The 26,001-nt window shown below is 44.4% G+C and overlaps 1 protein-coding gene across 12 annotated transcripts in view; it reads left to right on the forward strand.

Moving 5' to 3' along the window:
- The window catches only part of FHOD3 (formin homology 2 domain containing 3), a 352,366-nt gene that overhangs the window by 213,416 nt on the left and 112,949 nt on the right, over positions 1–26,001 (forward strand). For all 12 annotated transcript variants that reach the window (XM_082194682.1, XM_082194676.1, XM_082194681.1 and 9 more), the window contains exons 6-7: positions 8,945–9,039; positions 14,413–14,524. In XM_082194682.1, the coding sequence (XP_082050808.1) occupies positions 8,945–9,039; positions 14,413–14,524 (207 nt within the window). The remainder of the gene's footprint in view (positions 1–8,944; positions 9,040–14,412; positions 14,525–26,001) is intronic.

A 26,001-nucleotide genomic window follows, 5' to 3' on the forward strand; every position in this document is an offset into this window, starting at 1 on the left:
GAATGTGATCCCGCAGCGAAGACCCCGTAAGGAGTCTCGCTGCGGCATTCTGCACCCGCTGGAGTTTCTGGGTCAGTCTCAAGGGCAGCCCCACGTAGAGCGAGTTACAATAATCCAGTCTGGAGGTGACCGTCGCGTGGATCACAGTGGCTAGGTCAGGGCGAGAGAGGTAAGGAGCCAACTGCTTAGCTTGGCGGAGATGAAAAAATGCCGCCTTTGTTATAGCTGCAATCTGCGCCTCCATAGAGAGGGAGGTATCGAAGATTACACCCAAACTCTTAACGGACGGTGCTGGCACTAATTGCACCCCCGCAAGAGATGGGAGTTGCCCCCTCAATCCCATATCGTCCCGTCCCAGCCAGAGGACCTCTGTCTTCGAAGGATTTAACTTCAACCGGCTCCCACGTAACCATCCAGCCACAGCTTCCAGACATCTGGTCAGTGTGTCTGGGGCCGAGTCAGGATGGCCATCCATCAACAGATAGAGTTGGGTGTCATCGGCATACTGATGGCAACCCAGCCCAAAACTCCGGACAAGCTGGGCGAGGGGGCGCATAAAGATGTTAAAAAGCATCAGGGAGAGAATCGCAGCCTGAGGCACTCCACACACCAAGGAGTGGCGGGATGACAGTTCCCCCCCAAGCGCCACCCTCTGTCCCCGACCAGAGAGAAACGAGCGCAGCCATTGAAGGACTGTGCCCTGGATCCCCACGTCGGCGAGGCGGTGGTCCAGGAGTTCGTGATCGACCATGTCAAAGGCTGCTGACAGATCTAGAAGAATCAGCAGCCCCGACCCGCCTCGATCCAGCTGTCTACGGAGATCATCTGTTAGGGCGACCAGAGCTGTCTCGGTCCCATGACCAGCGCGGAAGCCGGACTGGAATGGATCCAGAGCCGATGTATGAGGAGGTCCAGGAAATAAGTTAAAAGAAAATAAGTAAAAGGAAAAATGTATGTTTTTAACTGTTTTTATTTTGTATTTTTCTTCTTTTTTCCTTTTCATTTTTACTGTTATATTTCAAAAAAATTAATAAATATTTTATTAAAAAAAAGACAAAGTGAAAAAGCTGTCAGACCCCTCCCCAGGTTGCGGGAGCAACATTGCTGTTTGCTAAAACCTGCCTGAGACCCTGCGCCCAACCTAGCCCGGTTACCTGCCTGGGCCCTGTCGGACTGACTCCTTGCAGAATCCTTGGATTTGGGACCGAAACCAGACCGCGTTGCTTGGGTTAACCCCCGAACCCAGCACACCCTGAGGGTCATCTGGTCCAATCCTTTGCAATGCAGGAATCTCAGCTAAAGCATCCATGACAGAGGACCATGCAACCTCCACTTAAAAACCTCAAATGAAGGAGAGTCCACCACCATTTCATTATCGTTGAAAAATTAACTCGTAATAGTAACAAAACTGAATTGACCGTATGTGCCAAAAAGGACATAGTACCCAAGTCCACCATCAACTTTAGTCCTGTATGAAACAGCAAAACTTAAATATAAGCTTCTCCATGCACAGAAAATACTCTATTCTGCGATATCAAGTTGCTGTTGACATTTCTGTCAGAGACTAGTAATGTTGTAGTCATATGATCCAATGGTTAATTGAGCAGAGAGAGACATGGAGAAAAGTTCTTTTTGAGGTCGGCTGGCCTGGGTGACTGACCACCCAGTGATGCTCAAGGCTGGGTTTGGATCGAGACCATAGCTGTCAACTTTTCCCTTTTCTTGCGAGGAATCCTATTCGGAATAAGGGAATTTCCCTTTTAAAAAGGGAAAAGTTGACAGCTGTGATTGAGACCCAGGTTTTTCTGGTTCAGAGGAAATGAGAAAGGGAAGCATGTTTATCACTACAAAATACAAGAGAGAAAACAACTGCTTTTATCAGAAAGTGTTACATCCTATTGGCACTTGATGTATTTTAGAAACTTTTTTTAATGAAAAGAACGCATGAGGGAAAATCAGTGATTATTTTATGACATGCCTCCAAACTTCCACACTGTTCCACACAGAACAGATTTTAGGGGTGTGGTGGGAGCATGTGGGGAGAGGAAGGAGTTGCGTTGCACAGCCAAAAGTCCTCCCACTAGCAGACTTTCTTCATTGAATACTGCCCATTGTATTGTATCTTTTTTCTGGAGGAATTTCAGCAGTTAAAATGATAATGCCACCAAAAACCATCTTTACTTTGATATCTGCTAATCAAAATATTGATCCAATAGTTACAACAATCTACACTGAAGTGCATCTGGAATAACAAATAAACAAGGCTAAAAGCCAGAATTTATATGATCATAGGAGATCTCCAAGTCATGTACTTAGCCCTGTTTTGTATAGCAAACTGTTTAAACTGGGTTATAGACTGCATAGCTTATAGCAAAGCTTGAACAAAATATATTGAGAACACCTTTATATGAGATACTATGGGGTGTTGCAACAGTCAGTTAAATATAACTTATTTTCACAGTCTGGATTCGGGGAAAAAAATCATTTAAACCTAGTCCTTCACTTCTGGGACTTATTTTGGATAAAATAAAAGAGGAGAGACATCTATAAGATTTCAAATATGGAAAGCAACAAACTTTTTAGAATACAAGATCTGGTATATCAAGGGGTTCATGATTTCTTACTCAGAAAGTAAGAGACTACAAGGCAGGAATCCCCCACAGTTTCAATATTTTCAAATCCAATCTTGTTTGCAATGACATTTTAGATCATATGAAAAAATACGAGTGAACCTAATTCGAAATGTAAACAATGAAAAAAAACCAAAACCAGACATTAGCAAAAGTTCAGCTTGAAGCCTGAGCAAGTAAGGGTCTGCATGGTTAAATAGGCTCAATAGTGTAAGGCAAAGCAACCCAGTGGATATGTGAAAACGTCTTCAGAAAACATGGCACAGGTTTTCCCCTAAATATGGCAAATCGGGTCCTCCCTTAAAAAGGGCACGTATTGCGATGAGACCTGGAAACTGACACCCTGTGCTGTGGGTGGGTTTGACTGAATAGCCACAACATCCGATTGGTAGTGTGCAATCTGGCCAATGGGACGCAGTCCAAACGGTTCGAGGGACCTATTTATGCCCATGTACGTGACCCAAAGCTTCCTCTTTCGGGGACGCAGGTGGCGCTGTGGGTAAAAGCCTCAGTGCCTAGGGCTTGCCGATCGAAAGGTCGGCGGTTCGAATCCCTGCGGCGGGGTGCGCTCCCGTCGTTCGGTCCCAGCGCCTGCCAACCTAGCAGTTCGAAAGCACCTCCGGGTGCAAGTAGATAAATAGGGACCGCTTACCAGCGGGAAGGTAAACGGCGTTTCCGTGTGCGGCTCTGGTTCGCCAGAGCAGCGATGTCACGCTGGCCACGTGACCCGGAAGTGTCTTCGGACAGCGCTGGCCCACGGCCTCTTGAGTGAGATGGGCGCACAACCCTAGAGTCTGGCAAGACTGGCCCGTACGGGCAGGGGTACCTTTACCTTTACCTTTACGTGACCCAAAGCTTCCTCTTTCGGCTCGTGCATTCGGAACACCCGCCCACCTCTCCCTACTTTTAGGGCTTTGTGCTTGACCTTGCTATGCCGTCGTGTGTCGTCTGTCCTTGGGACAGGGGCACGGCAGGAATTTTCCCCACTTGGCTGATTGGCTGGTGCCATTTGGGTTTCGCCTGCCACGTAGCAAATCGTCACAACTTGTAAGGTTGCAGATAGGCTCTGGTTCAGGTGATAGGGATGGGAGAACGCTCTCTCCATCCCTATGTGAAGGGTATTCCGTTATAGGAATCCAGGGACTCGATGGTTTGGTCAACCCCTGAGAGGGGGTTGTGCCCGTGCCTGAGTCCAGGGGGACATCTAGGTGGTGGACATAGCCCGTTCCCGGCTTTCTGCTTATCCAGGTGTTCCAGGAGCTAGAGAAAACTGCTAGCTCACAAGCACATTATACCAGCCAGGAGACATAAAGCTAATAATAAATAAACAATGCTGCAATATGTTGGAAGTGTCAAAAAGAGACAGACAATTCCCACCCACCCCAGTACATGGCAGAAATGCAATTTGGCAAAACTATTAAAGGAAAATAGGAAATAATCTTAGCTTGAGTCTTTGAAATTCCATAATATTAAGATTTCCTCAACTTTGTCTTAGACTACCAGTGCAGTAGACCTGGTTTAAATCTCTTAAAATTTAAATGTTTGGGGATAGTTGTCTACCATGATTATAATTTTGAAGAATCAGCTCCATTTGAAATACAGTGGTGCCTCGCAAGACGAAAAGAATCCGTTCTGTGATTCTCTTCGTCTAGCGGTTTTTTTTTCTTGCGAAGCAAGCCCATTGACGGATTAGCGGATTAGCGCTATTAGCGGCTTTTAGCGGCTTATCTGCTGATCGGATCAGCTGATAAGCGGCTTAGCGGCTTAGAAAAGGGGGGGAGGGGAAAAAACCAGCAGGAACTCGCAAGACATTGTCGTCTTGCGAAGCAAGCCCATAGGAAATTCGTTTTGCGAAGCACCTCCAAAACGGAAAACTCTTTTGTCTAGCGAGTTTTCCGTCTTGCGAGGCATTCGTCTTGCGGGGCACCACTGTACAGTCCTCTAGAGATGGTCGTTCTAGAGCGGAGGTGGGGAATCAGTGGCTCTTTTATTTTATTTTGCATTGCAAAAAGGGGGTTGGACTACATGCCCCTCAGGGTCCCTTCTAACTCTACAATTCTATGAGTCTATGTTGTTCTTCTACAACTCCCATTGCCCCTGACACTTGGCCCTGATACCTAGAGTTGATGGGAGTCAACACCTGGAGAGCCGCAGGTTCCTTAGCCTTGCTCTAAATATTCCTCACCTCCAGCTAGTTGTGCCTTGTCATATTTAAGGCCTCAGAGCAGCCAGGAAATAAGTTGCTTCTTAACAAATAAATCTTGATACTTGTATTCCAAGGACCGTCAGCAACTGATAATGTTAACATTTGGTAAAGCTCCTGGATGCGACTAACAAACATGCCGTAGGTCAGTGTGCCTGAAAAAACAGATTGATGACATCCTGTAGATTTTTTAAATTATTATTCTGTAAAACATGGTTCTTTTGCCAGTTGTTTAAACAGCAACAGACCTTTTTCTTCGCGTGTTCACAATTTCCCATCAAAATCCGCAATGCTAACCTGAAGCTATAGCAGATACGATCGAATTCCATAGTCTTGGAAGAAGCTTCTGATAAGATTCTTCAGTAGCGGATGAAAATAGCCAGGAATTTCTTTTGAACATTGTTGTGGTTTCTTTGCATGGGGCTTATTAAAGGCTTGGCTTTTTTATGACTATACTGAGCGACAACCTGAAAGCTGGGAGTAATGCAGTCCAGAATTTACCTAGATACTTAGCCAGTCTTTGTTGTTGTAATGTCCATGTGATGCTTTAAAGACTGACTTTTAGAAGTCCTTGATTTATGTTCCTTATTAATCTGAAAAATATGTGTGGGGCATAAAATTTGTTTCACATTTTCTTCAGATGCAAATGAAATCCTTTCCTTCTGATCCAAGAAGTTTCACTACAAAGAAGCAGCTTGGTGACCTTATCTGATTCTGATCAAAGGGCAATTTTCTTTGTACTGAAGAGAAACAAAAATAATATTCATTAAGCCATTCTCTAATTGCAGCTGGATAGCAGTTGTTCTGAATTACCTAGTAATAATAATAAAAAAACTCTGGATCCCTTTGATGTAATGTTAATAGTCAGTGGCTGGCGATGTGCATTAAAATCTCTTTATTGTTCACTGACATTTAAGTCACAATCAAGAGAGAGCCATGAACGAACCACACACTGGCTTCCATGAGCGAATGAGAATGGTCAGCCCCATACACACCAGACCGACAGATGGGAAGGTTATCTTACCCCCATCCACACTGTCCAGTGCTGATAGGGAATACCTGCATCAGAAAGCACATCAAAGCTATATGTACAGTGTGTTGGGAAAGTATTTGATCCCCTGCTAAATTTGCCCGTTTGCCCTCCAATGAAGAAATGACCAGTCCATAATTTTAACGGTACATAATTTTACTGTAGCTGTGAGAGACAGAATAACGACAGGAAGATGCCAGGTAGCATGACATTTGGCTGGTTGATAGGGGATCAAATACTTATTTCACTCATTATAATGCACATCAATCTCTGACTTTTGTCTTCTGGGTTTCTGGGGGTTATTTCCCTGTTGTTATTCTGTCTCTCACAGCTACAGTTAACCTACCATTAAAATTATGGACTGGTCATTTCTTCGCCAGAGGGCAAACTGGCAAATTTAGCAGGGGATCAAATACTTCCCTCCCCCCCGCACTGTAGCATTCTTGGAGAATCCATGAGCGGTCCCAGTTAGAATGCATATACAGTGATACCTCAGGTTACATACGCTTCAGGTTACAGACTCCGCTAACCCAGAAATATTACCTCGGGTTAAGAACTTTGCTTCAGGGTGAGATCAGAAATCATGCTCTGGCAGCGCGGTGGCAGCAGGAGGCCCCATTAGCTAAAATGGTGCTTCAGGTTAAGAACAGTTTCAGGTTAAGAACAGCCCTCCGGAACGAATTAAGTACTTAACCCGAGGTACCACTGTACACGTTCCACTTTCTGGAAGGGCAGCCAGCCGATGAGTCCAGAAGCACAGCATTCTGCAATGCGAGGGGCTCTTGATCCTTAAAACAGATCTGCAGCCCTGCCTTTGTGTGTAGATCTCACACTGAATTGGGATCAGTTACAGATAGGTAGCCGTGTTGGTCTGCCATAGTCAAAATAAAGAAATTCCTTCCAGTAGCACCTTAAAGACCAACTAAGTTAGTTCTTGGTATGAGCTTTCGTGTGCATGCACACTTCTTCAGATGCACTGAAGAAGTATCCAGTGTATCTGAAGAAGTATCCAGTGTATCTGAAGAAGTGTAAATGTACAAGAAAGCTCATACCAAGAACTAACTTAGTTGGTCTTTAAGGTGCTACTGGAAGGAATTTCTTTATTTTGAATTGGGATGTAACCTGTTAAGAGGGAGTTACAGCTATTGGCTGGAAAGTGACAAACAAGGCAATGACTGGTTGCATGTTGCTGTTGATTGTGTGTAGATGGTCTACATGGGCTCTCAAAAGAGGCCTGAACACACACACACACACACACACACACACACACACACACCAAGGAACTTGACAATGGCGTTCTAGTTTGTGGTAAAGTGGCCATGCAATGGGAACAGCTGTAAAAGCAATTGCCATTTCTCAATGGCCATATTGCTTTGTTATCACCAATTTTTCCTCCATCCATGTTATAATAAAAACGGCTTGCAGTGAGCTCCAACTAGGTGAAAGGGAAATGAAATGGCAAATGCAATCCAATGTCATTGAGCATAAAGTTATGCACACTGGGACCAAAGAAAATCTAAAGTTCACATCTCGTGGGGTCTGACCTGGTGGTTCAGGAATGAGACCTTGGAGTCATGGCAGATAATTTGAAGATGCTGAACCAGTGTGCATAACCTATGAAAAAGACCACATCCATGCTACGGCTAATTAGGAAAGAGATAAAACTGTGGTGCAAGGGTGCTTGGAGTACTGTGTACAACTCTGGCCTCCTTCCCTCAAGAAAGACATTGTGGCAGTGGAAAATGCTCAGAAAAGGGCAGGCAGAATGATCAAGGGGATGGAGAACTCCCGTATGATGAAAAGTTACGACATTTTTTGGGGAAGGGGGTAGTTGAGAGAAAAAGTGAGCCTGAGGTGACATAATCAAGGTTTATAAAAATTATGCATGCTGTGGAGAAAGGGAATAGGGTTACCTCTCTCACAACAAACACTTTTGACATCAACTTCCTGAGGAGGTTTTGGTGAGACCCCAGGAAAATTTTGGAGGCTGATAAACGGCAGCCTGGCAAATATTTAGTCTTTCATCTAGTGGTGGCGCAGAAGGGTGCATGGGAGGAGTACACTCTATTGTGGCCTGGTCTCCCTTCCCCGGGAAAGCATGGGCCCACAGAAGGCTGCGTTGTCTTTTTCCATCACTCTCACTCTCTGTCTCTCTCTCTCACACACACACTCACATGTTGTTGTTGTTGTTTAGTCATGTCCGACTCTTCGTGACCCCATGGACCAGAGCACGCCAGGCACTCCTGTCTTCCACTGCCTCCCGCAGCTTGGTCAAACTCATGCTGGTAGCTTCAAGAACACTGTCCAACCATCTCCTCCCCTGTTGTCCCCTTCTCCTTGTGCCCTCCATCTTTCCCAACATCAGGGTCTTTTCCAGGGAGTCTTCTCTTCTCATGAGGTGGCCAAAGTATTGGAGCCTCAGCTTCAGGATCTATCCTTCCAGTGAGCACTCAGAATGGATAGGCTTGATCTTCTTGCAGTCCATGGGACTCTCAAGAGTCTCACATATACAAAAAGTTAAAAGATCCATGGACGGTTAAGTCCAAACTTGACTATGGGTTGTGGCGCTCATCTCACCTTCAGGCCGAGGGAGCTGGCATTTGTCCACAGACAGCTTTCTGAGTCATGTGGCCAGCATGACTAAACTGCTTCTGGTGCATCGGGACACTGTGACGAGTGCCCGGGCACATGGAAACACCATTTACCTTTCCGCCGCAGCGGTACCTATTTATCTACTTGCACTGGTGTGCTTTCGAACTGCTAGGTTGGCAGGAGCTGGGACAGAACAATGGGAGCTCACCCCATTGCACGGATTCGAACTGCTAACCTTCCGATTGGCAAGCCCAAAAGGCTCAGTGGTTTAGACCACACATACAGCCCCGTCCCCCTTCACATGCATCCATTCAGCACATCAGCTGAGGTTGCATTTCAATTGCATTTGCATCCATGTGCCCTCTGGGAGAGTTAGTTGAGGTTATCCAGAATGGCGACCTACTTTAATTTGGAAGCAGAAAGATGTTTTGTGCCTTTTCTCACTCAACTGAATTTTGCTAACTTTCCTTATCTTCTTTATTTCCTTAGCACTGGGACAAATTATGCTATACGTAGATGGAATGAATGGAGTAATCAATCATAACGAAACAATCCAGTGGCTGTACACTCTCATTGGGTCAAAGGTAAGAAGAGTCCCATCTATTGAAGAGTTTTAAAGATTTTTCCGTGTGTGTCTGTAGACAGCTGTGATACACACATGGAGAACATGCCAATCACCGAAAAATTCCACTAATTTGATACTTGCCACAAGCAGAGGAGTACATGTGCAAAGGCAATGCTAATTCCATTTATAGTGGCACATTCCTCTCTCTTTTCAGCTCGTGAAAATAATTCATAGGGCAATGTTTGTGGAGTTAGCTTCCTATCTCAGAATGGCATCCCAATGGGACTATGTGTTGTTGGTCTTGAAAGTGCTGCCTTGGCTACCAGTGAAGTTCCCATAGGAAATGTTAGTACTAGCATACAAGGCGTGAATGGGACCCAAGTACCTATAAGAGTGCCTTCCTCGGTACCAGCCACCTCAGTCCCTATAATTGGCAGGCGAGATCTTGGTGGTGGTGCCACCCTTGGGGGCTGCCCACTTGGCATTGGCAGTGAAATGCCCTCCTATCTCCCTCATTGTTGGCTTTTGGGAGGAATTTAAAAACATTCCTGTTTGCCCAGGCTGTTCATGGCCCAAAAGCACTGTTCTTGGCAACCTTAAAATCACTGGTTGAGAGAAGGTTTTAAAGGGTTTTTAGAATGTATGGGTAATAGGTGGGTGGGGGGAAGGGCTTCCTATATTTGGCTTTGTTGGGAGGTATGGAGGAATAAATAAATAAACTACACGTGCTGCCTCAGTGCCAAACATACAAATCCCTTTAGTGAACAAAAGGATGGGTCTTGCTGTAGTTAAGGAAACACACCACACATACAGCCTGTGAAGTATTGAGGGAAAATCTAATCAAGATGTTTTATAGACAAAAACAGATCTGTGCTGGAGGTGTGGTAAAACGGAGGGGACACTTATACACATATGGTGGACCTGTGAAAAAATCAAAAGCTTCTGGAACATAGTATATGACGAGCTTAAAAAAATGTTTAAGTATAACTTTATGAAAAATGCAGAAGCTTTTCTACTAGGGATAACGGACACAGGTATAGCAAGAGAAGATCAGAAAATATTCCTCTATGCCACAGGAGTGGCAAGGATCCTAATTGCTAAAAACTGGAAAAAAGAAACTTTGCCAACAAAAAAGGAATGGCAAGACAAACTGTCAGAGTATATTGAAATGGCTAGATTAACAGAGATCACACTAGACAAGAGTTTCAAAAAGCATGGGGGAAATGCAGAGAATACGTCACAAAACAGTGCCCTAAAATACATACCTGGACTTGTTTTAATTAATGTCTGCAGGAGACTTTGTGGATATTTAAGTTATAATTAGAAAAATCTTAATAATTATTCATAAAGGAAACAGCTTATAAGAAGTAAATAAGGAGGCCGGATACAGGATAAAGGAAGTCTTTTATTTGGTTGTTTGTATTGTTGTATGTTATGCTCACTGTATGTTATGTTCACGTTTAATGAGGGCGGATTTCTGTGTTGGGGGGTGGGGGGGTTATGTTATGTTGTATATAAAATTTCCAATAAAAAATTAAAAAACCCACAAACACTCTTAATATATGCTGCCAATTGGAAGAAGTGCAGTAGTCTTGAATATTAACTCAGAGCAGACCTTTCTCCTTACTGAGAATCTTTCATATGCACACAGACAAACACATATGGCGTAAAGTGAATAAAAGGACGAGACATATCTCAGAGATGCCGGAAACAATTACTGTTTAATATTATATACTTTTATTCTAATGCTTTATGCCCCCATCTGTCAAATATATTATTAGGGCAACTTGCCAAGGAAATAATTTCCGCACAAGGAAGTATGGCCTCAACTCTCTGAGGTGCCATTTTTATCACCTTTATAGCCTCTATATGTGCCATCCTGATGCACCAAAATAACTGAACCACGGCAAGGGCAGATCAGACCACAGCAACCCTGATTGAGTTTGCTCTTGCTAAGGAATGGTAATACTTCCCAGTGAGGACATTCAAAGCAGCAATCTTAGTACAGGGAAATCCTGGGATGTTTAAATTTCCCTCCTTTGCTATAGAAAACCATCGCATAGCGCCACCTAGCAGAACAACTAAAATATATTGAGATGAATAGAACACAGACGCTGCACGTTTTTATACCTAAACACAACACATTCACCCTGAAAAGGTCTGGACAGCATTCATAATTGCTTTATTTAAGACTTCCTAATGCAATATAATTTCCATGCATATATTAAGTATTATTTTGGGAGAGGAAATCTTCAGGTCTTGTAAGTCCTCTCGATCAATAAGAAATGTCTTGAACATTATGCACATGCATAATATCAAACCTTTTGTATTAAGCAATTTTTGGTTTCCCTTATTTGCATGTTCAGAACCAGAAACCTCCCCCCTAAATAAATTCACACTTGAGTCAAATTTTGGTTTTGGTTTTTGGCAGAATTTAGGCCACAGCTTTATTGATTACAGAAAGTGACTGGTTGCATAGGCTCTGGTGAGACTAGCTCTCTGCCATGCAGGTAGCGCTGACCCAGGGCACCAGCATAGGTCAGCCAAGGGTGAACACCTGGATAAACAGAAAGCCGGGAACGGGCTAACTCCACCACCCAAATGTCCCCCTGGACTCAGGCACGGGCACAACCCCCTCTCAGGGGTTGACCAAACCAACGAGTCTCTGGATTCCTTTAACGGAATGCCCTTCATATAGGGATGGCGAGAGCGTTCTCCCATCCCTATCACCTGAACCAGAGCCTATCCGCAACCTTACAAGTTGTGATGATTTGCTATGCGGCAGGCGAAACCCAAATGGCACCAGCCAATCAGCCAAGTGGGGAAAATTCCTGCCGTGCCCCTGTCCCAACGACAGACGACACATGACGACATAGCAAGGTCAAGCGCAAAGCCCTAAAAGTGGGGAGAGGTGGGCGGGTGTTCCGAATGCATGCGCCATAGAGGAAGCTCTGGGGCACGTGCATGGGCATATATAGGTCCCTTGAACTGTTTAGACTGCGTCCCATTGGCCAGATTGCACCCAGCTTCGAGGGACCTACCAATTGGGTGTTGTGGCTTACCAGCTGAACCCACCCACAACACAGGGTGTCGGTTGTCCAGGTCTCACTGCAATACGTACCCTCTTTAAGGGAGGACCCAGTTTATCCTCTGCTGTTGTCAGCATACTCCTAACTAACGTATTTGCAGAAGAAAGTCAGTAGAGACAAGTAGGGGAGAAATCACAACAACATTCTTAGTTATGCACAGTGTGCCACTGAAAAGCTGTGGTGCAGAGAAATAAAAGATAATTGAATCACGGAATTGTAGAGTGGGAAGGACCCTGGGGGTCATGTAGTCCAACCCCATGAAATGCAGGAATCTCAGCTAAAGCATCCCTGACAGATGACCACCCAACCTCTGCTTAGAAACCTCCAACAAAGGAGAGTCCACAGCCTCTCGAAGAAAACCTCCGCTGTCAAACAGCTCTTACTGTCAGAAACAATATTCCTGTTATTTGGTTGGAATCTCCTTTCTTGAATCCATTGGTTTGAGTCCTACCCTCCAGAGCAGGAGAAAACAAGATTGCTCCATCTTCTATTTGACAGTTAAATCTCCCAGGTTTCCTGTTGCAAGCTGGACAGGAAGCTTCTTTAAATATTTGGAGACTGTCCCTAAAATTTACATTATATCCTTCTTGTTATCATCATTGCAGTCTCTGTGTTTGGAATATTGAGAGCAAGTTGAGAGGCTCTCTAACCCCACACGAATATCCAGCGCAGCAGTTATTTTTAAAGCCCTCTTAACAGGAGTTTAGGTTTTTTTAAAAAAAGGTTTATTCCTGTGTTTGTGTAGGTATTAAATTAATGCAGCATAACTCTGATGACTTCACCCAGAATGAAACATATCAAGGCCTACATATTTTTAGCAAGTTTCTATCATTATTGTGTGGGTGGAAAAATAGGATAAACACTAGGGGGTTTCTCTACATCTGTAGCTGTAGCGTTTGGAAGCTGCCCAAACGGTTTCTGAGCCATTCTGTGTCTTTCGAATTTGACTCAATATTTTGGACCAGTTTAGATCTATTGAAAATGAAACTGGTTCCCCACCCCCCTCATTTGCTATAATAGGGAATCTTTCTTTTAACTGAAGTGGGTGAAACCTGTAGGCACAGCAGACTCTCTAGAGTAGATTAAAGCCTGTCAGATTTTAGCAAGGTACATGCAGAATTTTTTGTTCAGGGCACCTTTAGAATTTGATATTTTAAAGACAGGCAGACAGACAGAAGGTATCCTATTTTCCGCCAGACTTGGATGCAAGTTGCACACATGGTCACCCCTTTTAAGGAGATGAAGCCTACTAAATTGCTTTTCACTCAAGGGCAGATTTTATAATAATAACTGGTAGGCTAGAAAAAGAGTGTGGCTTGCCAGCATCTCATCATGAATTATCTTGGGTGCAAAGAAGCAGCACTTCCTTTTTATATCCGATTCACAGAATGTTGGTTTTTCAATCAACACTAAGCCAGATTTCCTTGGTTTGGACGTAACTAGGATCTCTCTGGGCTAACGCAGGCCAGGATCTTGGTGTGAAGCTGGTGTTCTGTGGGAAGGAACTAGGGAAAGGTGTATTTGGTCCTAGTAAATTCTCATGGATATCATGGACTGGTTGGACACAGAGGAGTGAAGAAGTTGGCTGAAATGGGCAGAGCAAAGACAAGCGGTACGCAGGCACAGTCTCGTATTGCTTTCAGGAAGCCCTGGAGAGAAGGAGACACCAATGGCTTTGTGGATGCAGGGACTTTTAGTCTCAGCAACTAATTTCATTGAGTGGGACCTACAGGGCACGAACTGCAGCGTTCATTAGGCCTGAAGCACAGCCAAAGCTGCCAAGATCATGTTTCTCTAATAAAAAGTTAACTCCAGCTTTGAACTGTGTGATTTACTGATTAGCCTGTCCTTTACAATGGCATTACAAACCTTTTTTTTTTTAAAAAAAAGGACTGGAACAATTGTCTGAATTAGGCCATTACAAGAAAGATTCATTTCTTTATTTGGGGAGGGTTTTTAATTTCATGGCAGAGCACAATGCTTCGGATATATTATGTTTTGAATTCAATCCCTGTTACCTCTCATGTAAACCTGTGGATTGGGTTGGGCTAATCAATGATCTGCCTCCAATAAGTCAACTTAGAATGGTCACAGAATTCCTTCCTGCCACAGTGGTCCTTGTTTTAAAATCCTGGCCCCTCATTTTTATCTGGTGTCAGGTTGACCAAAGATTGAAAGGACAGCAACATCAGTTCTGTTCGCTGACTCTTAACAGAGGGTGAGCTTGTATTGCATTAAGAAAGCAGCATGTCTGCCAATGTCAGCCTGATGAGTGACAAGCTCTCCTCTCTTTCCTCTTGCAGTTTCGTCTGGTTGTGAAGACAGCACTGAAGTTGCTCCTTGTTTTTGTGGAGTATACAGAATCCAATGCACCACTTCTGATCCAAGCAGTGTCCATAGTGGATGACAAGAGAGGTAAGTTAGAGTAGCTGCCTGTAGTTGCACTTCAAAGGAAATAATGAAATGGTTTGTGGTTTTGCTACCACAAAACAACCCTACAAGAGCAAATCATACTCTATACTTTGTTCTCAGGAGCAGATTTCAAGTAGAAAACAAAATGCTTGTAGGCCACACCGTGGCATAGCTGGGGGGGGGTGCAGAGGGGCTGCTAACCAGGGTGCAAAATTTTGGGGAGCTGCAAAATTTCAAAAGAAAAATAAACCACTTTTGGGTTTTTCTTAAACAATCAAGCAATGTGACAATTTCATTAAATTAATAATAATAATAAAATGAACAGCCTCCGCTGTCATCTCCCAAGCTTCCCTCTCCGTGCTGGGAAGACCCTTCCCCATCAGCCTCACTGCCACCCGGCCCTGACAGGAACCATGGGTTAGGCAGTGCAACACTTGCCTTGCCCCGGGTGCTGTCAACCCATGCTATGCCACTGATGCCACAGACATGTGTGCAAGTGTATTAATTGGAAATTTGCCAACAAAATGCATGGCTAATAGTGTCTGGGAAAGGATAATAATAATAATAATAATAATAATAATAATAATAATAATTATTATTATTATTATTTATTTATTTATTTATTTATTTATTTATTTATTTATTTATACATACCCCTTCCATCTGACTGGGTTTCCCCAGCCACTCTGGGCGGCTTCCAACAAAGATTAAAAATACATTAAAAACACCAGTCATTAAAAACTTCCCTAAACAGGGCTGCCTTCAGATGTCTTCTAAACGTCAAATAGTTGTTTATTTCCTTGACATCTGATGGGAGGGCGTTCCACAGGGCCACTACTGAGAACGCCCTCTGCCTGGTTCCCTGTAACTTCACTTCTCGCAGTGAGGGAACCGCTAGAAGGCCCTCGGAGCTGGACCTCAGTGTCCAAGTTGAACGATGATGGGTTCCACACTCCTTCTGTGTTTTGTAGGTAAAAGCCCCATTGTTACAGATGCAGAATATGACCACAAAACTTAATCTACGGGGGACATGTTCTCCTGTCCTTAATTTTTTATTAGTAGGGTATTCTCATTTTTCTCCATTTTGGTGTTTTCCTGATTTAGTAGGTGAGGTTTCAGGCAATCCTGGTCGTGTGTCGTGTGATGCACATCATTTCAGTGGTGTGGAGAGGGTGGAGCTCCCCATGGCAGTGGGGATGCAGTGAGAGCTACTGGCCAGAGGGTTGTATTTTAACAGGGAGAAATGTAAAATATTGCACTTGGGCAAAAAAAAAATGAGAGGCACAAATACAAGATGGGGGACACCTGGCTTGAGAGCAGTACATGTGAAAAGGATCTAGGAGTTTTGGTTGACCACAAACTTGACATGAGCCAACAGTGTGACGCGGCAGCTAAAAAAGCCAATGCAATTCTGGGCTGCATCAATAGGAGTATAGCATCTAGATCAAGGGAAGTAATAGTGCCACTGTATTCTGCTCTGGTCAGACCTCACCTGGAGTACTGTGTCCAGTTCTGGGCACCACAGTTCAAGAAGGACACTGACAAACTGGAACGTGTCCAGAGGAGGGCAACCAAAATGGTCAAAGGCCTGGAAACGATGCCTTATGAGGAACGGCTAAGGGAGCTGGGCATGTTTAGCCTGGAGAAGAGGAGGTTAAGGGGTGATATGATAGCCATGTTCAAATATATAAAAGGATGTCACATAGAGGAGGGAGAAAGGTTGTTTTCTGCTGCTCCAGAGAAGCGGATACGGAGCAATGGATCCAAACTACAAGAAAGAAGATTCCACCTAAACATTAGGAAGAACTTCCTGACAGTAAGAGCTGTTTGACAGTGGAATTTGCTGCCAAGGAGTGTGGTGGAGTCTCCTACTTTGGAGGTCTTTAAGCAGAGGCTTGACAACCATATGTCAGGAGTGCTCTGATGGTGTTTCCTGCTTGGCAGGGGGTTGGACTCGATGGCCCTTGTGGTCTCTTCCAACTCTATGATTCTATGAAAACCTGTCACCAAGGCCTTTGCAGTTTATCTTGAGGCAGTCATGGTGTGCTACCTGAGCCGAGATGCACCTGACTAGGCCATCTGGGCAGTGAGCTCCTTCATGAGGGTAGGGCAGGCATCCATTGGTCAGAGTCAGCCAGCCATGCCCACTGTGAATTTTATGCCCATGCATTTTCATCTTAATGGTTTCATGCCCTCTTGAATTCTCTCTTCAAAGTTCTTTTCAATTTCCTCTTACGTTACTTGTTAACTATTGGCCTCTTGCCAGTGTTTAGCCTATGAAGGAGTTTGGAGGTGGAATTATGGCTGCTGACACCAGGCTTGCCCTCTGACTGACCCTCATGAAGGATTTAATGTGCATTTACGCCACTTACAGGACCTAGTGTTATAAGAATTCTAAGGTCTCAAATATAGAATAAATGTTCATAAATGCACACATCTCTAAATGTGTCTGAAATAGTATGGAAGAGCAATCCTGAAGACATTTTGACTCTCCCAATGACCTCAAATATTCCTCTGCAGTAAGGGAGGCAAAAGGGGAAAGCCTTCCCATTGTATTTTTGCTTACAAATCTGTCTTAAGGGCATATTTGTGTAGGAATAGGGTGAGCCTGTGACCTGGATTCAGGAACCAAAGTATTAACCATCACCAAAGAATGGCCAGGCTGCCCAGGTAATGCAATCAGTAACCATTATCAGGTATCCTGGCAGACAGGATTTCTGCTGTAGACCGCCTCCTAAGATGTATGTATGATGATTTTAGGGTGGCCTTTAGCTAAGGGTGTTGGACAATGTCAAAAGTCTTTAAAGGTTCTTGCACCCTTTGTTTTAGGCTCTCTCTCTCCTTGGAAGGAGGGGAGGGAACTCTGTTGCAACAGATAAATATCTGCCTTGCTTTCCACTGGATTCTGCCTCCATCCATTCTTCTCTGACCGACCATGGACTAAGCGGACTGACAGTCCCATGGGGAATTGGGCAGCAAAAGCCAAACCCCAATTTTTACATAACTAGAAAGAGATCTGTATGATTGTTGTATTTCATCACTGCCTTCCTTGGGTATGGCAGCCATTTCTCAGGCTTTCTCTCCAGAATTGAACCCAATTCCTCATTCCCCCATTGGTCACCATGGTTATGCGCAGCCCTGGGAGGGGTTCAGAAAGTTCTAGATGTTCATTGACATCTATTAGCTCTAGAATTAACACAGTGGAGTGGCCAAAGGAAGCCTAACTGACTTAATGAGGTGTTCACAGTTTCTATTTAACACCCATGTGTAGTTATGCGTGTATAGTTTAATCTTTCTAGCTTGAGCCCCATTGAAATGAATGGGAGTTGCAGAAAAGCTTCCATTCATTCAAAGGTGCTCTGAAAGCCTGCTGGCTTTAGCTATCTTACTCGGGAATCCTTTGATCATTCTCAGAACCAGTTGATCAAGTGCAGGCCTGCTTTTGTGGACACCTGGTGCTTTAATGGACATTTTGTTCGGTGAGTTATAATCTTTTAACATGTGCAGTGCACATGATTGGCAAAAGCGGGGCCACTCCTAATAATTCAGCCCCAGTTTTCCTAGTACAGCTGTGTTGCTTCCACACTGCAGTACATCCAAATGGAATTGAAAACTCTGTAGGAACATCCGGCTTACAAATGCTCCCTGCAGTTTTGGAGGAATGTGTTAAGAGGCAAGCAAGAGTTCAGCCTATAACATGTACATTATTGTCTCTCTTCTGCATTCCCCCCCCCCCCACAATACAGAGTGCTCTTCTTGCAGGACAAACACCTCAGTATTATAAACTTAAATATTCTACTGTCAGCCTTTCCAAATAAGAAAAATCACTTCTCCCCCAATTACCTATTGTAATTGTTTTATAGCTTCTGAGCACTAAAATGTTTTTCATGCTAATGAGCTATAGAATCAGAATTATAGAGTAGGATGAGACCAGTCCAGCCCTTTGCAATGTAGGAATCACAACCAGATCAAATATGACATGTGGCAGTCAACCCTCTGCTTAAAACCACACAAGGAAGGAGAATCCACCACCTTCAGAGGAAGTCCATTCCACCATTGAACAGCTCTTCCTGTCAGAAAGTTCTTCCTGCTGTTTAGCTGGAATCTCCTTTCTTATAACTTGAATTCATTGGTATGGATCCTACCTTCCAGAACAGGAAAAAACAACCTTCCTCCATCCTCCACCTGACAGCCCTTTAGACATTTGAAGATGGCTATCATATTGAATGCAGATTTCCAAAAATTAGCAAGGAGAGACAAGAAGGCCTCCTTAAACGAGCAATGCAAAGAAATAGAGGAAAACAACAAAATGGGAAGAACCAGAGATCTGTTCAAGAAAATTGGAGATATGAAAGGAACATTTCGTACAAAGATTACCATAATAAAGGACAAAAGTGGCAAGGACCTAACAGAAGCAGAAGACCCTGATGTTGGGAAAGATTGAGGGCACAAGGAGAAGGGGACAACAGAGGGCGAGATGGTTGGATAGTGTTGTCGAAGCTACCAGCATGAGTTTGACCAAACTGCGGGAGGCAGTGGAAGACAGGAGTGCCTGGCGTGCTCTGGTCCATGGGGTCACAAAGAGTTGGACACGACTAAACAACAACAACAAATCATATTTCCTCTCAGCTTCCTCTTTATGAGGCTGAACATACACAACTCCCTTAACCGTTCCTGATAAGACTTAGATTCCAGGCCCCGGCTCAGGTTGGTTGCCCTCCTCTGCACACATTCCAGCTTGACAATACCCTTCTTAAATTGTGGTACCCAGACCTGGACACATTACTCTAGGTGTGGCCTGGCCACACTACTTCAGAACATGTCGTTTAGTGGTTGTTGTAGTGTACCATTTATATTATGCCAGCGGCACATGAAGAACATTCGCATGCTGAGGATCTTACAATCTAGCTTTCGAATGTGGAGGGAAGAGACTAATGGGAAGGGAGAAACGCAAGAAAAGCAAACACCAGGAGGTATTTATTTTTGGGGGGTGCTAGCAACCCACGGGACGCAGGTGGCGCTGTGGTGTAAACCACTGAGCCTTGGGCTTGCCGATTGGAAGGTCAGCGGTTTGAATCCCCGTGACGGGGTGAGGTCCCATTGTTCAGTCCCCAGCTCCTGACAACCTAGCAGTTCGAAAGCACGTCAAAGTGCAAGTAGATAAATAGGTACCACTGTGGCGGGAAGGTAAACAGTGTTTCCGTGCGCTGCTCTGGTTTGGCCACATGACTTGGAAAATCTGTCTGTGGACAAACGTCGGCTCACTCGGCCAGTAAAGCAAGATGAGTGCCGCAACCCCAGAGTTGTTCACAACTGGACTTAACTATCAGGGGTCCTTTACCTTTAACTTTACCAATGTAAAAAGATTCCTCGTCCTTTCTTTCATTCTTTCTTCATTGTGACTACTCCTTCAGATGGCCGATGGCCTTATCCACTGCTTCTTTGGTTACTGGCTTGGAGTTGCACTTGCTTCAGTCGTTCCATAGGCTTGGATTGTTGTACTCCAAATATTTCCCCTGACAGTGGTTTGGCAGTGATATTGAAGGGGAAGCTCCATCTGCAGGCAATCCTGCCTCCTGTAGCATGAAGTGCTTGCATCTTTCTGACATTACAGCATATCTTGGTAGATCTGTACCATTTTATCCTTACACCACAGCTCTCCGAAATGCCTTGGGGCTTCTAGATGTTAGTCTCTAGGGCAGACGCTCAGAGCACGTTCTTTCACTTGCCAGTGTACCCATCAGTTTCAGTATTCGCCTCCATTACATGTGAGGGCTTTCCCCCCTGGGGGGCATTGTCCCTTCCTCCTGCCATGTCAGTTTCTCTCTTGGCCTCTGACACCTCATAATAACTGAACTCACTGGGCAGTTTGGGGATTTTTTGCTGAATGCCATATTGTTGTTTTCTCAACTCCCTCAGGTTCTAGATGTTCAGAAGCAAATTCTGCACTTTAGTCTTAGGAGAGCAGTGGAGTTAAGTCCCAGTGGGCAAGCTCAAAAAAAAAATTGGTGGGAGGGTGGGGTCTTACCTTTCAGCAGAAAGTGGCGAGGGGCTTTTCCTTCCTTGTTTCTTTTTATTGCGTGTCGAGGTCCCCAAGCAAACCCTAAATAAATTCACACTTCACACCATAATTTTTGTTTAAGGTTTTTGGCATGATTTTGGCCACGACTTTATTAAAATACAAACAATGTGAGTGGTTGCTTAGGCATTGGTTACGACTATCTGTCCCCGCCCAGGGACAGAACTGACATCCGCAAGCCTGTGAAGTCAGTAGGGGAAAACATTATATGGGGAGTAGATGGAGCTGGGTACCAGACCCTCACCTCTCCCCAAATGCTCCCAGGGGCTCTTGCGTGGCCCTATCCTCTTTGACAGGGGTGCGGACAAAAGCATGGTGAGCCCCTGGATTCCTTTAACGGAATTCCCTTGCAGCAACAGCATTGGAGGGGCACGCACAGCCAATCCATACCCCTCCACCTAGAGGGACGTGGGTGGCGCTGTGGGTTAAACCACAGAGCCTAGGACTTGCTGATCAGAAGGTCGGCAGTTCTAATCCCCGTGACGGGGTGAGCTCCCATTGCTCGGTCCCTGCTCCTGCCAACCTAGCAGTTCAAAAGCACATCAAAGTGCAAGTAGATAAATAGGTACCGCTCCTGCGGGAAGGTGAACAGCATTTCCGTGCGCTGCTCTGGTTCACCAGAAGCGGCTTAGTCATGCTGGCCACATGACCCGGAAGCTGTACGCCGGCTCCCTCAGCCAATAAAGCGAGATGAGCGCCGCAACCCCAGAGTCGGTCACGACTGGACCAAATGGTCAGGGGTCCCTTTACCTTTACCTTTACCCCTCCACCAACCAATTTTTTTCTAAAACCAATGCCTAACTGCAACCTTACAAGTTGTGACGATTTGCTACGCAGTAGGCAAAAACCAAATGGCACCAGCCAATCAGCCAGATGGACAAAATTCCTACCAGGCCCCTGCCCCAAGAGCAGACGACCCCATGACAGGCATAGCAAGGTCAAATGCGACAAACACCCTAAAATGAGGGAGGGTGGGAAGGTGATCCGATGCGCGCAGCGAAAGAGGACACTCAATGCTGCCCGCAGAGCATATATTCAACCCAGGCTGTCAATCAAACTTGGCAACATCAAAGTCTCCCCAGCAACCCGAGGAGTCCAGTCACACTTTGGGCCAACCAACCAACATTCCCAGCAATAGAGGCTGTCTGGTTAACCCCATTGCAACCCGTGCTCTCCATGAAGGAGAACACGCTTTTCCATTTACACCAAAATAAAAATCCCTACTGCTGCATAAGGCTCAACTGCGCTTTCATCCTAGCCACATTTCGGGGACAGGAATGATACAGCATTGAGCAGTGGCATTCATGGGGGGCAAAGATGGCTACCTTGTTGTAGTCTTATTCTCCCCTCAAGAATGCATTTGTTTGGTTTGTGGGAGGGGGCCGTTCATACTTGTATTCAAAGCAAACAGCAGCACCCTGAAAATTATTAAAAGTCACTGAAAATCTAACCCCCCACTAAGGATGAATTCTTGGGGGGGATTTATTTTAAATATTAGGCCATGAAGAAATAACAAAAGATAGAAATAGCAATATATGTTAGGGAGATTCATTTTCTAAACCATATGGTGCTATACCATGTACTGGCCTGATGAGGCTAAGAAAACAAATATGTTGAAACAATTAAAGCTGATAAAAAGTGGAATGAGGTCTGCAGTATGGTCTGTAGCAGAGGAAAGCAATCCATCCAGTAGGGGGAAGCAGTACATTTCTTATTCCTTATTTCATCGCTGCCCCATTTCATTTCAGCTGTTTTAAAGACTTCCATTCTGATTTACTGAAAAGTTAGGAAAGACTCACAATCAAGAAGGTCGTGCAGTGACGAGGCCGTAGGGTAGTTTAAAAATGTGGGCTATTCCTCCGAAGATTTAGGAACGGAGAAGAAAAAGTAGGTTTCCCAGCTTTCCCTTTTCTTTTATTTTTTAGCTCTGATTAGCTTGCAAGATCAATCATTGCAGAAAAGATACACAGTCCCAAGATCAAGATGAGAATGGATAAATCCCAACAGCTTTTGAAGGGGGTTGATCTGGAAATGTAACCCAATTCCAGGTGGCCTTTTTATATAGCTGGTGGAGGAGTCTTAGTTCACATATTTATGTGCATGAGTTGATTCTGCATTCTATAATAATCAGTGTTTGATGACTCATAGCTGAGTTTATGAACTTAGTCCATTGCTGTGTTTGATCAAAGTCTTGTTGTGAGTGTTAAACCCAGCTTCACATACACACATGACGGTGTGAACCCATAAGCCTGGCACATTTAAACCCCACCCCCATAGAAATCAAACCCACACTGAAATGTCTCTAATTCATGATCAAGTGCATCAATGTTGCTCACCATCCCATTTTATGCAGCACATACTACCAGTCCCTGGTACTGCTGGCCCTGCAGTTCAAATGGAGTGGGATCTATGTTGGGGTGGATGGGGAGTCATGTCTGTATGTATGGTCTGGGTATTCACTTGACTTTGCTGGTTGTTGAGGGGTGAGCTTTTTGGAGTGGAGTCCGTAAGATGGTTGGATGTCTCCTTGTACACCTCATCTAGTGTGGTGTAGTGGTTAAGAGCAGTGGACTCATAATCTGGTGAACCGGGTTCGATTCCCCGCTCCTCCACATGCAGCTGCTGGGTGACCTTGGGCTAGTCACACTTCTCTGAAATCTCTCAGCCCCACTCACCTCACAGAGTGTTTGTTGTGGGGGAGGAAGGGAAAGGAGATAAAGGGTAGTGATAAAGTGGGATATCAAATCCAAACTCCTCCTCCTCCTCCTCCTCTTCTTCTTCTTCTTCTCATCCAGGCAACTCCTGCAGCCCACCTGGTAGCCAGATGTACTGCTCTGCTTTCCCAGGCATGTCCAACTGGTAGATCGCGATCTACTGGTAGATCACAGGGTGTTCCTGGTAGATCCTGGTTGATCTATGGCCCCTTAGTGATCTCCTTACAAAAAAGCAAAACAAAAAACAAAAAAACAAACACACCCAACTTTGGCTTCCTAAAAAAAAGCTCCACTGCTTTGGGTATATCACTGCCAGTCTTTTTACGATAATGAGTAGATCACTGCCAGTTTCTTTATACTTTGAGTAGATTGCAGACAATTGGGAGTTGGACATCCCTACGTGGACCACATCAGCAAGGCCGGGGGTGTGTGTCTTGTTATCTGGGTAGTCCAGGAACTCCATATGCGCAGCCCAGGCTTGTGCCCAGGGGAGGTCACTTTGGTGCTGCTAATGCAGACGTTTGACTTCACCCCTGGAGGTGCATTCCACTGTCTCTCAAGACAGATGGTTGACAGCAACAACAAAAATGTGAAGATTGGACATGTAACATCTAATTCCTTAAAAATCAGCACTGGCACACCACAGGGATGTGTGCTAAGTCATTGTATACATACGATTGTGTATCATCTGACCCATCTACTGAAATTATTAAGTTTGCAGAAGACACCACCATAATGGGTTTAATAACAGGTGGAGACGAATCAGCGTATAGAGGGGAGGTCCAAAAAATATCTACATGGTGCCTAGGGAACAACTTGCACCTTAATATCAGCAAGACAAAGGAGGTGGTGTTGGACTTTCGGAGGAAGAGAGGAGAACTAGCCCCGCTGTTCTTCGGAGAGGGCTGTGTGGAGAGAGTCTCTTCCTTTAAATTCCTAGGAGTTTACCTCAGTGAAGACCTTACTTGGAAAATCAATACAACCCAGGTGCTTAAGAAAGCCCAACAGAGACTCCATCTCCTTGGAGTATTGCAAAAGAACGATGTCAATCAACATTTGATGATCTCCTTCTACCGGTCCACAACAGAAAGTGTCCTTTCATACTGCATCACGGTGTGGTACGCTGGTTTGACATCAACTGATAGGAAGTGCCTACAGAGGGTGGTGAATACAGCACAAGATATTATGGGATGTCCCGTGAATCCGCTGGATGAAATAGCGGAAGAACGTTGCCTCAGGAGAGTGAGGAAAATTCTCAGGGATGATTCACACCCTGGCCGGCACTTTCTTGATCTCCTGCCCTCAGGCAGAAGATACAGAAGCATGATTAGTCACACCAACAGGGTAAAGAACAGCTTCTATCTGTGGGCTGTGAGGCTGCTGAATGAAAAGATAACAACAGGGCAACTGACTTTCGGGTTTGGTGGATGTGCATCAGTAAATGAGGAGAATTAAGCTGAGTAATCTCACTGTATACAAGTTGTACAAGTGACAATAAAGTGTTTCAGCTTCAATTTCAAGAAGCTTTTTTGATTGTATATTCTCTAATGTATTCTCCAAACTTGACATACCCAAATCTGTTACGAAGGGTCAGATAAGAAACTTTTGCAACGGTTTGTTGCACTAGCACAAATAATAGTAATTCGCTTAATATAATGTTGTTCAGTTTTGTGGAGCTGGAATAAGCTGTGATTTTCTGCTGTGCTGGTATGGTATAATTATTTCATTCTACTTTCTCTGTGCAGAGAACCTCTGTATCTAAGAAATGTGATATTGATAGCAGCACTGTACTGCTGCAGCATACATGAAGTGGGAGGGTTTGGGTAGGGTTTGTGTATCTCATAAGCTTTTGGAACTGGGTCAGAGATGGAACTGATTCTGGTATATTTCTAGCCCAATGCCTGTGTAAGTTTGCTCCCATTTTAGGGGGTAGCAGAATTTGGGGGCATCTCATGCTCTTCACTTTCTGCTTCCTTTGGATGAGTCAGGACAGGTGATAAGGGACTCTGAGATGTAGGTAAAACCTTCGGTATGTCACTTTGCATTTCCACATGAGCAAATATAAACCATAGGAAGTTCAAAACATAAGGATGTACAAAATAACATATTGTAAACAGCCCTGTCGTACAGAAAAGCCAGTCCAACACAAGAATTCTTTGTTTTCTGACATTAAGTTATAATAATTGCTCCCACCACAGAGGTTCGGTCTCAGTGTCCTTTGCGCCAGTGGTGTGCAAAAACACCATACAAGATCTACAATTAAGAGCAAAAAGAATTTACGGTAATACTTTTATATATATGGGTGGATTTACATACTTGAATCATATTTATTCACTCCTGTGAAGGCCCTGATAGAAATAAATAGATTTTATTCAAATGTCGTTTTTATGCAGGTTCCTTTGCATTGTATTTTGGCTTGCTCTGTATGTACCCCTGGCAAACACACAGAAAAATATTATATGACACTCCTTTATGATTGCCATGCAAAGACACATATGGAAGTGTGCTTTTGTAGGCCACAGGCAGAATATTCTAGAATGCTTTAGATGGGAGGAAGCACATTCTGAGAAGACAAGTAGTCTGTCTGTTAACTAAAGCATATTTCTGTCATACGGCATGGATTAAAGTAATTAATTTGTCATGTTACTGGCTTACGGTTACCCCCAAATGGCATAAGTATAGGTTAG

Source organism: Podarcis vaucheri (genome assembly GCF_965113315.1).
Source record: "Podarcis vaucheri genome assembly, chromosome: 13".
Lineage (NCBI taxonomy): Eukaryota > Metazoa > Chordata > Lepidosauria > Squamata > Lacertidae > Podarcis > Podarcis vaucheri.